General features: G+C 28.8%; 1 protein-coding gene across 1 annotated transcript; it reads left to right on the top strand.

Annotated features, from left to right (window-relative positions):
• The first annotated feature begins 4,152 nt into the window (after positions 1-4,152).
• LOC119611156 (SCY1-like protein 2) lies at positions 4,153-11,108 on the top strand. The gene is given in 6 exon segments (XM_037966652.1): positions 4,153-5,294; positions 5,589-6,261; positions 6,324-6,543; positions 6,598-6,668; positions 6,671-6,785; positions 10,102-11,108. Coding segments are annotated over 6 exon segments (2,622 nt in total). The 5' UTR covers positions 4,153-4,364; the 3' UTR covers positions 10,715-11,108.
• Positions 11,109-12,718: the final 1,610 nt, after the last annotated feature.

Below are 12,718 nucleotides of genomic sequence, written 5' to 3'. Positions count from 1 at the left end.
TACATTTCAAAAATGAATGTCTACAGATTTAAGATAAGCGGATTAATGGTTAGGATTATTAAGAGAATTTTAAACTATAATTTGTTTAAACAGTTAAATGTCATACATTATAATGATTTAAAAAAACCGCTAATTTTAAACGATTTTATAATTTTTTTTTGTTTTGGAGATTTTTAATATCAAACTGGCAGACCTACAGACTCTTTAAGGACTTAGAATATACATAGTTTAAGAATTTAGAACATACATAGCCATATAATCTAGTCAATAGTCTAGTCTATAATCTAGTCTATAGTCTAGTCTATAGTCTAGTCAATAGTCTAGTCTATAGTCTAGTCTATAGTCTAGTCTATAGTCTAGTCTATAGTCTAGTCTATAGTCTAGTCTATAGTCTAGTCTATAGTCTAGTCTATAGTCTAGTCTATAGTCTAGTCTATAGTCTAGTCTATAGTCTAGTCTATAGTCTAGTCTATAGTCTAGTCTATAGTCTAGTCTATAGTCTAGTCTATAGTCTAGTCTATAGTCTAGTCTATAGTCTAGTCTATAGTCTAGTCTATAGTCTAGTCTATAGTCTAGTCTATAGTCTAGTCTATAGTCTAGTCTATAGTCTAGTCTATAGTCTAGTCTATAGTCTAGTCTATAGTCTAGTCTATAGTCTAGTCTATAGTCTAGTCAATAGTCTAGTCTATAGTCTAGTCTATAGTCTAGTCTATAGTCTAGTCTATAGTCTAGTCTATAGCCTAGTCTATAGTCTAGTCTATAGTCTAGTCTTTAGTCTAGTCTATAGTCTAGTCTATAGTCTAGTCTATAGTCTAGTCTATAGTCTAGTCTATAGTCTAGTCTATAGTCTAGTCTAGTCTATAGTCTAGTCTATAGTCTAGTCTATAGTCTAGTCTATAGTCTAGTCTATAGTCTAGTCTATAGTCTAGTCTATAGTCTAGTCTATAGTCTAGTCTATAGTCTAGTCTAGTCTAGTCTAGTCTATAGTCTAGTCTAGTCTATAGTCTAGTCTATAGTCTAGTCTATAGTCTAGTCTATAGTCTAGTCAATAGTATAGTCTATAGTCTAGTCTATAGTCTAGTCAATAGTCTAGTCTATAGTCTAGTCTATTGTCTAGGCTATAGCCTAGTCTATAGTCCAGTCTAAAGTCTAGTCAATTGTTTAGTTCATTCTATAATCTAGTCAAAATCTGTATAATATTAAAGCGTGTTTGAAAGCTCTAGTTAAGCAACATTGATATTAATAAATAACATGTTGCGCCACTGATCATATAAAACCGTTTTTAAAGCAAATTTATTGACAATATTGTCAATTATATTAAAATCTCTTTGCCCCCGTTTTTAAAAGGAAAAATTACAAATTTACAAATGTGAAAGTAGAAATTAATAAATTTTCCTTTTATTTCTTATTTTTGGAAGATTTAAATAATGTATAAAAAAGTGTTAAGATTTTAATTTTCCACTTTTTAAACTTTTACTTCAATTTTTATTTATACAATAGTGCTTTAAATTTAAATTTGTCTCAATTTTTTTTAATAAATCTTTATTGCAAATCTTCTGTTTATTATATAATTTATTTTAAATTGTAATTATTTTTCCCAAAATTAAACAAATTTTAATTGTAATTATAATATATATGTAGAAGCATATACATATATTTTATCTTTAAATCCCTGTTCATAAATCTAGCTAATTTGCAATTGTTTATTTTTGTTTTTCTCTATTGCCAATAAAAAGTAAATATTTTTATTTTTAATTCTCAATTAATTTTTATTTGCCTAATTATTTGCTATTGCAAGTTTTTTCAATTAAATTTGTTAGTAAATTAAAATTTTATTCAATCTGCTTAAATAAATGTTAAATTTTTTTATTTAATTAGAAAACTTGTTGTTAATATTTTATTCAATTAAACTTTAAACACATTTAAACTTGTAATATGTCAATATTTAATGTAATAATTATTATTAATGGAAAATGTAATGGAATTTTTAAAACAAATATGGAAATTGTATTATGATTTCGAAAATATGTATATTTATTTTAGAAATAATTAATTTTGTGTAGCAAAATTAGTGTTTATATACATATGTCTGTATTGTTTTAATATTTTATAGCTTTACACTAATTTTTATCTCCCATATTAACTATTTTTATAAGTTTTCTATATTTTTTTTTTCTTAAAATCCATATGTTTTTTACAGAAATTCTTTGTATTTTAATTTATTTACCTTTATTCGACTTCGTAATAGATGACATCACTGATTTCAAGCTTTTTCTCCTCCATTTTTATGTTTTTTTTTTTTTTTGTTTAGACACGCTGCATTTGCTTCTTTTAACGGTAAACGCAAGAATTTTTATGTTATTGTTTGAAATATGTAGTTGGCATCACTGCTTGGTTTTGTTTTGATTGATTGACTGTTATTTGTTGCTCCTCATTAACCGTTATACATATACTTGTATGTATGTATGCTAAAAATGTAAACATTGTTGTTTTGCTTTTACTTCTATTGTTTTGTTTACACTTTTTTGACTGGTACAATTTGTTTTGCTACTTTGACATTAACCGTTATGTAGAATGACGTCTATTACATGAAAATGTATGTGTGGATGTGTGTTTATTATTGTTTTGATTTTGTTCTTAAGTAATAGAAATACATAAGCGAGGTTGTAGTAAAATTGCAAATTATTTATTTAAAACTATTAATAATAAAGTATTAACTAATTTGAAAGCATTTAATGGGCAGTTGTTTTTATATTAATACAGTTATAATTAATTTAATGAAATAAATAAATTTTAAAAATTGCTTTAATTTTTCTATCTTCAAAAAATTTTATTTCTAAATGTATTCATTATAACTCTAATGATGACAGTCTTTTCGTAATTGTTCTTTTTATTTTTTAAATAAATTACGAAACAGCAATTATAATTTAAATTGCAAATAGGAAAAAAACCTAAAACAATTAAATTGACGACGTATTTAAATAAACTAATTTATTTAATATTATACAATTAAACATACATTGTACTTATTACGGATACATGTTAATTACCGGACTCTATATGTTTTGCAACAAATTTTGTTATAAAATCGATTATAAGAAAATCGCTTTATTTATTATTATGGAAAATTAAAAGAATGAATGAAAGTTTGAAAACTGGTTTATTCAAATAAAACTGAACTAATAAAGTTTATAATTTAACTTATTACGTTAAGATTTATATTATGTATTTGTAATTGTTCCATTAAAAACAATAAGAACAATAATTATGATGCAGTTTGACGTGGATTGAAGAGTTATAATAAATTTGATTTTAAACCAGTTAATATGTGCGTCAATACATATATTTAAAAATTATTTAAAAATTAAAATTATAAAAAAAACTGCGGTAAAATTTAAAAAAAAAAATCTTAAAAAATTGTCTCAGAAATGTACCATTTACGTCAATGCTTATTTTTTTATTTAAATATTTGGTGTTGAAATCTGATAAATGGATGTTTTTAAATTTGCGTATTTTTTTAATTTATTTTAATTATAATACAATGTTTTATTGACCTGTAAAGCTGAAAAAAAGTATATTTTTTTAATTTATAACAATCGCTTAGATTTTTTAAATGTATTCACTATTGTTAGAAAATGTTAATTTAAAAATGTAAACATTTTCTAAAATTTAGCTGTTTTTTATTTTAAAACAAAATATTATTATATATAATTGTATGAAAATTCAGTTTTTAGTTAAAAATTCTTATTTAAACTATAAATTTTAAGAAAAAATTGCCTTTCATTTAAGAAATTTAAATTAAACGTTTTTAAGGTTTGTGTCTTAAATCGTTTGTTTGTTGTTTGTAAACATTTTGTACAGCATTGCCATATTAGAAAAATAACAACATTATGTCAATTGGCTGTTATACTTAATCACTCAAAGTCTCTCACTTTTGCCGTTAAAAAAAGCACACCCACAATAAGCATAAAGCAATTTAACAAAAACTTTTAATAAAAAAACCTTTGTATTAATTTTTTTAAAGGTTTATGTCTTTAATAAATATTTGATATGTCAACATTATTAACTGTATTACCATAACAAAAAACTGTATTATCTCTTACTTTGCCAAACATACACCATATCTCACTCTCTTTTCATTTTACACTCTCACTGAACATACACCTTTCAAACAAATATTGATTTGTGTGAAGAAAAAATATAAGGAAAAACAATAAAAAAGGAAAATTTTGCTTTAAAAGTGAAAATTTTTAAGCAATTTACCCTTAAAAAATAAAGAAAAAGTTTGTTAATCCTTAAAAAAATAAAGTGCAATAATTTTTTAACATTAAAAACCGCTCCCACAATAAAATTAATCATATAAAATGGATGTTATAAATAAATTCTATTCTACGGTTCACACCACCGTCTCCCAGCTGTCGGGTGTATTGCCTGGCAATAATGTAACCCGTGAATATGAGGTCCTAGAACAAACCTGCACCGCTGGCAGTGGTTTGTTATGGAAAGTTTATAATGGCTTTAAGAAATCCACCAAACAGGAAGTCTCTGTCTTTGTATTCGAAAAGAAATCATTGGATCGTTGGTCAAAGGAGGATAAAGAGGCCATATTGGAATCAATGCGCCGAGGTGTGCAACAGTTAACGAAAATAAGACATCCTCATGTCTTGACGGTGCAACATCCGCTCGAAGAGAGTCGTGACTCATTGGCTTTTGCCACCGAACCTGTTTTCGCTTCACTGGCCAATGTAGTGGGTGATCAAGTTAGGGCGGAAAAGAAGTTGTATGATGTTGAAATACGCCATGGTTTACTGCAGCTATTCGATGGTTTGCAATTCTTACACAACGATGCCAAAATTGTACATCGCAATATTTGCGCCGAGACGATAGTGATTAATAAAAATCGTTCTTGGAAATTGTTTGGTTTTGATTTTTGTGTAGCCAATCAACCGCAACCAGATGGTAAACCCTATTGGCCTTGCAAGGAGTACTCTACTTCGATACACATGCTCGCCCAACCGTCTTTGGAGTATTGTGCTCCCGAAATTGCCTTAAATAATATCAATTCGACAGATAGTGATCTGTTTGCTTTGGGTGTGCTTGTTTTCACCATTTACTCGGGTAAACCCATGAAAATGTTTGGCAACGATTATAGTGCCTTTAGAAGGTATGCCAACGAATTGAATCAACGTAAATATCCACCCATGAATGTGGTGCCCAGCGAATTGACGGAGAGTGTAAAGGCTTTGCTGCATCCTAGTCCACATTTAAGGCCGAAATTGCATGAATTAAAAGAGGTAAATGAAGGGAGGGTAATTATGGGTGGTATAGATAAATATTTAGTACCTGGAACTTTTTGGTATAAAAAGAACTTGGTATTATAGACTAGACTAGTTTCTTCTGTAGAATTTCTTCTATAGACTGAAAACTGAACAAAAGACCATCGACTAGAATATAGACTAGATCTAGGATAAAGACATTTTCTTGTGAAAAAGTACTTGATAATTTTGGTAAAAATTGTAGTAAACTTTGGCACTTTAAATATTTACAAAGTTTCTTCTAAAATCAACTCGCTAAACCTTTTCTTTCAGGTCACCTATTTCCATGATGTTGGCGTTAAAACTCTCAGCTATTTGGATTCTCTCTACCAATGGGATAATCTACAAAAATCTAAATTCTATAAAGGACTCCCCCAAATTATACCCACTCTACCGCATCGTGTCAATCTCCACTCCATACTACCCTATCTAGTTAAGGAATTTGTCAATTCACCCATGATACCTTTTGTATTGCCCAATGTTTTACTTATTGCCGAAATGAGCAGCCAAAAAGAATACTGTGACCATATCCTACCCCACCTTAAACCGATCTTTAAACTCACCGATCCCATACAAATTCTATTGATTTTTATGCAAAAAATGGATTTACTACTGAAACTAACACCAGCCGAAGAGGTAAAACTACATGTACTGCCTCTACTCTATCGTTCGCTGGAGTGTGATATGCCACAGATACAGGAGTTGTGTCTAAATGTTTTACCCACATTTTCTACACTAATCGATTATAATGCCATGAAAAATGCTGTTATACCCAGAATAAAGAAATTATGTTTGATGAGCAGCAATGTTTCGGTGAAAGTCAATTGTTTAATATCTATTGGCAAACTATTGGAAAATTTAGATAAATGGTTGGTTTTGGATGAGATATTACCATTTTTACAGCAAATACAAAGTCGTGAACCGGCCATTGTTATGGCTATAATAGGTATTATTTACTATTTTTTATTTATTAAAAGTAGTTTTCTAATTAAATTTGATTTCTTAAAGGTATTTATAAAATCGCCATGACCAATACCAAATTGGGCATTACCAAAGATGTTATGGCTCATAAGTGTATACCATTTTTGGTTCCTTTAAGTGTGGAAAATGGTTTAACTATTGCTCAATTCAATACCATTGTCGCTTTGATTAAGGAAATGTTTTCTCGTGTGGAAAAGGAACAACGAGAAAAACTGGAGCAATTGTCTACCATTCAAAGAGATAATAAGTAAGTTTTTGTGGGCTTTAAATATTAAATTTATTGAATATATTTTTCTTGTAGACCTAAAGACGCCTCCGAAATTTTGGCTAGTGAATTGGAGAAATCTTCCCTTAAGTCTGGCGGGGCTGTTAGTACAACGATGATATGTTTTCGGGTTTCTCTATAAGTCAATCTTCAAATAATAAAACTTCAAACGGTGACTGCCAGCTCTAATAATCTGCGTTGAAGTAACCCAAGGAACAAGTAAAGTAAGTGAATATAGACTAGAGTACATATTAGAGACTAGACTCTAGGCAGAACTATAGACTAGACTATAGACTAGACTATAGACTAACTATAGACTAATATAGACTAGACTAGACTATAGGAACTATACTATAGACTAGACTATAGACTAGGACTATAGACTAGACTATAGACTAGACTATAGACTGACTATAGACTAGACTATGAGACTAGACTATAGAACTAGACTATAGACTAGACTATACTAGACTATAGGGACTAGACTATAGACTAGAACTAATAGACTAGACTATAAGCTAGAACTATACTATAGACTATACTATAGACTAGACTACAGACTAGACTATATACTAGACTATACACTAGACCATAGACTAACTATAGACTAGAACTATAGACTAGACTATAGACTAGACTATAGACTAGACTACACTATAGACTAGACTATAACTACACTATAGACTAGACTATAGACTAGACTATAGACAGACTATAGACTAGACTATAGACTAAACTATAGACTAGACTATAGACTAGACTATAGACTAGACTATAGACTATACTATAGACTAGACTATAGACTAGACTATAGACTAGACTATAGACTAGACTATAGACTAGACTATAGACTAGACTATAGACAGACTATAGACTAGACTATAGACTAGACTATAGACTAGACTATAGACTAGACTATAGACTAGACTATAGACTAGACTATAGACTAGACTATAGACTAGACTATAGACTAGACTATAGACTAGATTATAGACTAGACTATAGACTAGACTACAGATTTGACTATAGACTAAACTATAGACTAAACTATAGAATAGACTACAGACTAGACTATAGACTAGACTATAGACTAGACTATAGACTAGACTATAGACTAGACTATGGACTAGACTATGGACTAGACTATATACTAGACTATAGACTAGACTATAGACTAGACAGTAGAATAGACTATAGACTAGACTATAGAATAGACTATAGACTAGACTATAGACTAGACTATAGACTAGGCTATAGACTAGACTATAGACTAGACTATAGACTAGACTATAGACTAGGCTATAGACTAGGTTATAGACTAGACTATAGACTAGACTATAGACTAGACTATAGACTAGACTATAGACTAGGCTATAGACTACACTATAGACTAGACTATAGACAAGACTATAGACTAGACTATAGACAAGACTATAGACTAGACTATAGACTAGACTATAGACTAGACTATAGACTAGACTATAGACTAGACTATAGACTAGACTATAGACTAGACTATAGACTAGACTATAGACAAGACTATAGACTAGACTATAGACTAGACTATAGACTAGACTATAGACTAGACTATAGACTAGACTATAGACTAGACTATAGACTAGACTATAGACTAGACTATAGACTAAACTATAGACTAAACTATAGAATAGACTACAGACTAGACTATAGACTAGACTATAGACTAGACTATAGACTAGACTATGGACTAGACTATGGACTAGACTATAGACTAGACTATAGACTAGACTATAGACTAGACTATAGACTAGACTATAGACTAGACTATAGACTAGGCTATAGACTAGACTATAGACTAGACTATAGATTAGACTATAGTCTAGTCTATAGTCTATTCTACTGTCTAGTCTATAGTCTAGTATATAGTCTAGTCCATAGTCTAGTCCATAGTCTAGTCCATAGTCTAGTCTATAGTCTAGTCTATAGTCTAGTCTATAGTCTAGTCTGTAGTCTATTCTGTAGTTTAGTCTATAGTCTAATCTGTAGTCTAGTCTATAGTCTAGTCTATAGTCTAGTCTATAGTCTAGTCTATAGTCTAGTCTAGACTATGGACTAGACTATGGACTAGACTCTGGACTAGACTATGGACTAGACTATAGACTAGACTATAGACTAGACTGTAGACTATATTGTAGACTATACTATAGACTAGACTATAGACTAGACTATAGACTAGACTATAGACTAGACTATAGACTAGACTATAGACTAGACTATAGACTAAACTATAGACTAGACTATAGACTAGACTATAGACTAGACTATAGACTAGACTATAGACTAGACTGTAGACTAGACTATAGACTACACTATAGACTAGACTATAGACTATAGACTAGACTATAGACTAGACTATAGACTAAACTATAGACTAGACTATAGACTAGACTACAGATTTGACTATAGACTAAACTATAGACTAAACTATAGAATAGACTACAGACTAGACTATAGACTAGACTATAGACTAGACTATAGACTAGACTATAGACTAGACTATAGACTAGACTATAGACTAGACTATAGACTAGACTATAGACTAGACTATAGACTAAACTATAGACTAGACTATAGACTAGACTATAGACTAGACTATAGACTAGACTACAGATTTGACTATAGACTAAACTATAGACTAAACTATAGAATAGACTACAGACTAGACTATAGACTAGACTATAGACTAGACTATAGACTAGACTATGGACTAGACTATGGACTAGACTATATACTAGACAGTAGAATAGACTATAGACTAGACAATAGACTAGACTATAGACTAGACTATAGACTAGACTATAGACTAGACTATGGACTAGACTATAGACTAGACTATAAACTAGGCTATAAACTAGACTACAGACTAGACTATAGACTAGACTATGGACTAGACTATATACTAGACTATTGACTAGACAGTAGAATAGACTATAGACTAGACTATGGACTAGACTATATACTAGACTATAGACTAGACAGTAGAATAGACTATAGACTAGACTATTGACTAGGCTATAGACTAGGTTATAGACTAGACTATAGACTAGACTATAGACTAGACTATAGACTAGGCTATAGACTAGGTTATAGACTAGACTATAGACTAGGTTATAGACTAGACTATAGACTAGACTATAGACTAGACTATAGACTAGACTATAGACTAGACTATAGACTAGACTATAGACTAGACTATAGACTAGACTATAGATTAGACTATAGACTAGACTATGGACTAGACTAAAGACTAGACTATAGACTAGACTGTAGACTATACAATAGACTATACTATAGACTAGACTATAGACTAGACTGTAGACTAGACTACAGACAAAACTATATAATAGACTATAGACTAGATAATATACTAGACTATAGACTAGACTGAAGACTAACCTATAGACTATACTATACTTTTCACTAGACTTAAAAGAATATGTAAAAATTTGTAATAAAAACTGCTTTTACTAATCTATTAATATTTTATTTCTTCCATTACAGAATTGCCCATAGTACCACAGCCAAACCGGACATATTATCTTCACTTATGACTTCAAATCTTTCGAATATGTCCAATAGCAACAATATCTCCAAACCAGTCAACAATCCCTACAATACCAATAGCAACGATAACTCTAACACCAACAATTGGCAACAAACAAATGCCAACAATTGGCACAGTGCCAATCCATTAGTAATGAATCATCAATTACCACCACCCTCAACAACAGCAACAAACGCATTAACGACCCCAAATAACAACTCAACCGGCAACAATGCATTCTCTTCGCTCGATGATTTAGATCCCTTTGGTAATAGCAAACAAAAACAACAGCAACTGCAACACAACAACTCAAATACACAAGCCAATACTTATACCTTACAAAAGCCTACTGTTGATTATATATATCCAGTGGGTTATCAAGCGATGAAAACAAATGCCAATACTCCGCTTATGGGCAATAATGCCATGTCTATGAATTCTTTAATGAATTCCAATTCTAGTATGGCTCCCCTAATGCCTCAAACAACGGCTACAACGAATGCTCAATCTCATGATTCCAACAATTTCAATACCTTGAGTCAACAAGATATTTTGAGTTTTTTGAATTAAAAGAAATATAATACATTTCTTTAAAGAGACATTATTAATGGTTGGTTAAATATAAAACTTCTTGTGATTTATTCTATTATGAAAAACAAACAAACAAACAAAAAAGAAAACATATTGTGTCAAAGAAACTAACAACATTCCCCTAAGAATATCTTAACTATATATTTATTAAATTAATTAAGTGATGATTTGTTTTTTTTTATTTTTAAAAGTGTATGCTGCTCTGTAAGAAACTCTTTTATAAATGTTCTCATTTTTGTTTCTCTAGTGTTTAAAAAATATTAGAAATTGTCTAATATTTTACATTTTTTGAACATTAATTTTTTAATAATGTTTAAAAGTAAAAGTGTGTGTGTTTGATATATACATGTTTTCACTATTTAATTTATTTAAAAACAACTTAACAAACTAAGGTTTTATTTGTTTATTAACTAATTTTTAACATAATTTTAAAATTTGTTCTTTAGTAAACAATTTAAAAATGTGTTGAAATTAGGTTTTAAACAAATAAACCTTAAACTATATCGTAATTTATTATATATAAATATATATCATTATACTATGATAAAAACAAAACGAAACATTTTATTCAAAACAATTTTTTTGTAGTGTAGTTAAAATCAATTAACAAATTGTATATTTTAATCAAAAGTAAAAAAATAAATATTAAAAAAAAAAAGTAATTAAATGCTATTGTATGTCAACAACATTTGCAAAACATCTTCAGGAACATTTCAATCATTTTCATTATTATTACATCAAGCAACATTCAACATTCTTAACATCAATCAACATTCCATTTTAAGTCAACAATCAACATTCGGGTTTTATTGCCGACTTAATGCTGGTTTAAGGGTGAGTACATGTTTTTATATATTTTGAAAAATAGGCCTCATAGATAGTCCCTAACAGAAGAAGAATTTTTGAGCTTAAAAAGATTTCCGATTGATGTAAAATTTTCTAAAAAAAAAGTCCACAATTGACAACCGATTTATGTAAAATATTGGTTTTAAAAAATCTCCGATTGATTTAAAATTTTTTGCAAAAAATTTCTATTAAAAAACCTTTTTTTGTAAAAACGTTTTTTTATTTTGAAAAAACTGTTTTCGTAGAAAAGCTTTTTCTTGCGATAAAGCTGGTTTTGTAAAAAAACAAAAGCTTTCGGTATAAAAAAGGAAAAAACTTTAAATTGAAAAGCTTTTACATATAAAGCATTTAGTGAATAAGCTTTTATAAAAAGAAAGCTTCTGGAAAAAAGTCTGTTAGTGAAAAAGCTTTGGCAAAAACAGCTTCTGGAAAAATGTTTTTTATAAAAAGCGGAAGCTTTCATTAAAAAATAATAAAATAGCTTTTACTAGAAAGCTTTTACAAATAAAACAAATAAAGCTTTTATAAAAATGCTTCTAGAAAAAAGCTTTTAATAAAAATTATTTTTATTCAAAAAGCTTAACTAATAAAGCTTTCAGTAAAAAAATTATGTTGAAAAACATTAATTACAAAAGATTTCAATAAAAAAGCTTTTAATTATAAACTTTTTTAAAAAGCTTTTTGGACAAAGCTTTTAATAAAAAATTTTGCAAATTTTACAAAAACATCTCTGTAAAAAATTATTTGGACCAAAAACACTTTTTTGATGAAAAAAGCTTTTTTAAAAAACATTTCATAGCTTTTTTTTAATAAATAAAGACTTATAAAAACAGTATTTTTGTAAAAAGCTTTTTATATGATATTAATAATAAATTATACTTGAAAAGCTCCTCTTATGAAAAAGCTTTGTTTTATGAGAAAAACTTTTAGAAATAAAAAGTATAGTAAAAAAGCTTTTTCTAACAATTATAACTTACATTTAATAATGGTATTAACAAGAAAAGCTTTTTGTTAAAAAAATTAAAAGCTCTGAAAAAGCTTTGTTTTATGAGATAAACTTTTGGAAATAAAAAAGTATAGTAAAAAGATTTTGCTAATAAAGTTTATTGAAAAAAAAACTTTTATTAAAAAAGCTTT

The sequence above is a fragment of the Lucilia sericata genome, unplaced genomic scaffold (genome assembly GCF_015586225.1).
Source record: "Lucilia sericata isolate MDLA Ls3-8-SP2 unplaced genomic scaffold, ASM1558622v1 Contig001381F_arrow, whole genome shotgun sequence".
Classification (NCBI taxonomy): domain Eukaryota; kingdom Metazoa; phylum Arthropoda; class Insecta; order Diptera; family Calliphoridae; genus Lucilia; species Lucilia sericata.
Note: the sequence above shows the minus strand (reverse complement) of the source record. Positions and strands in the feature narration are given on the sequence as shown.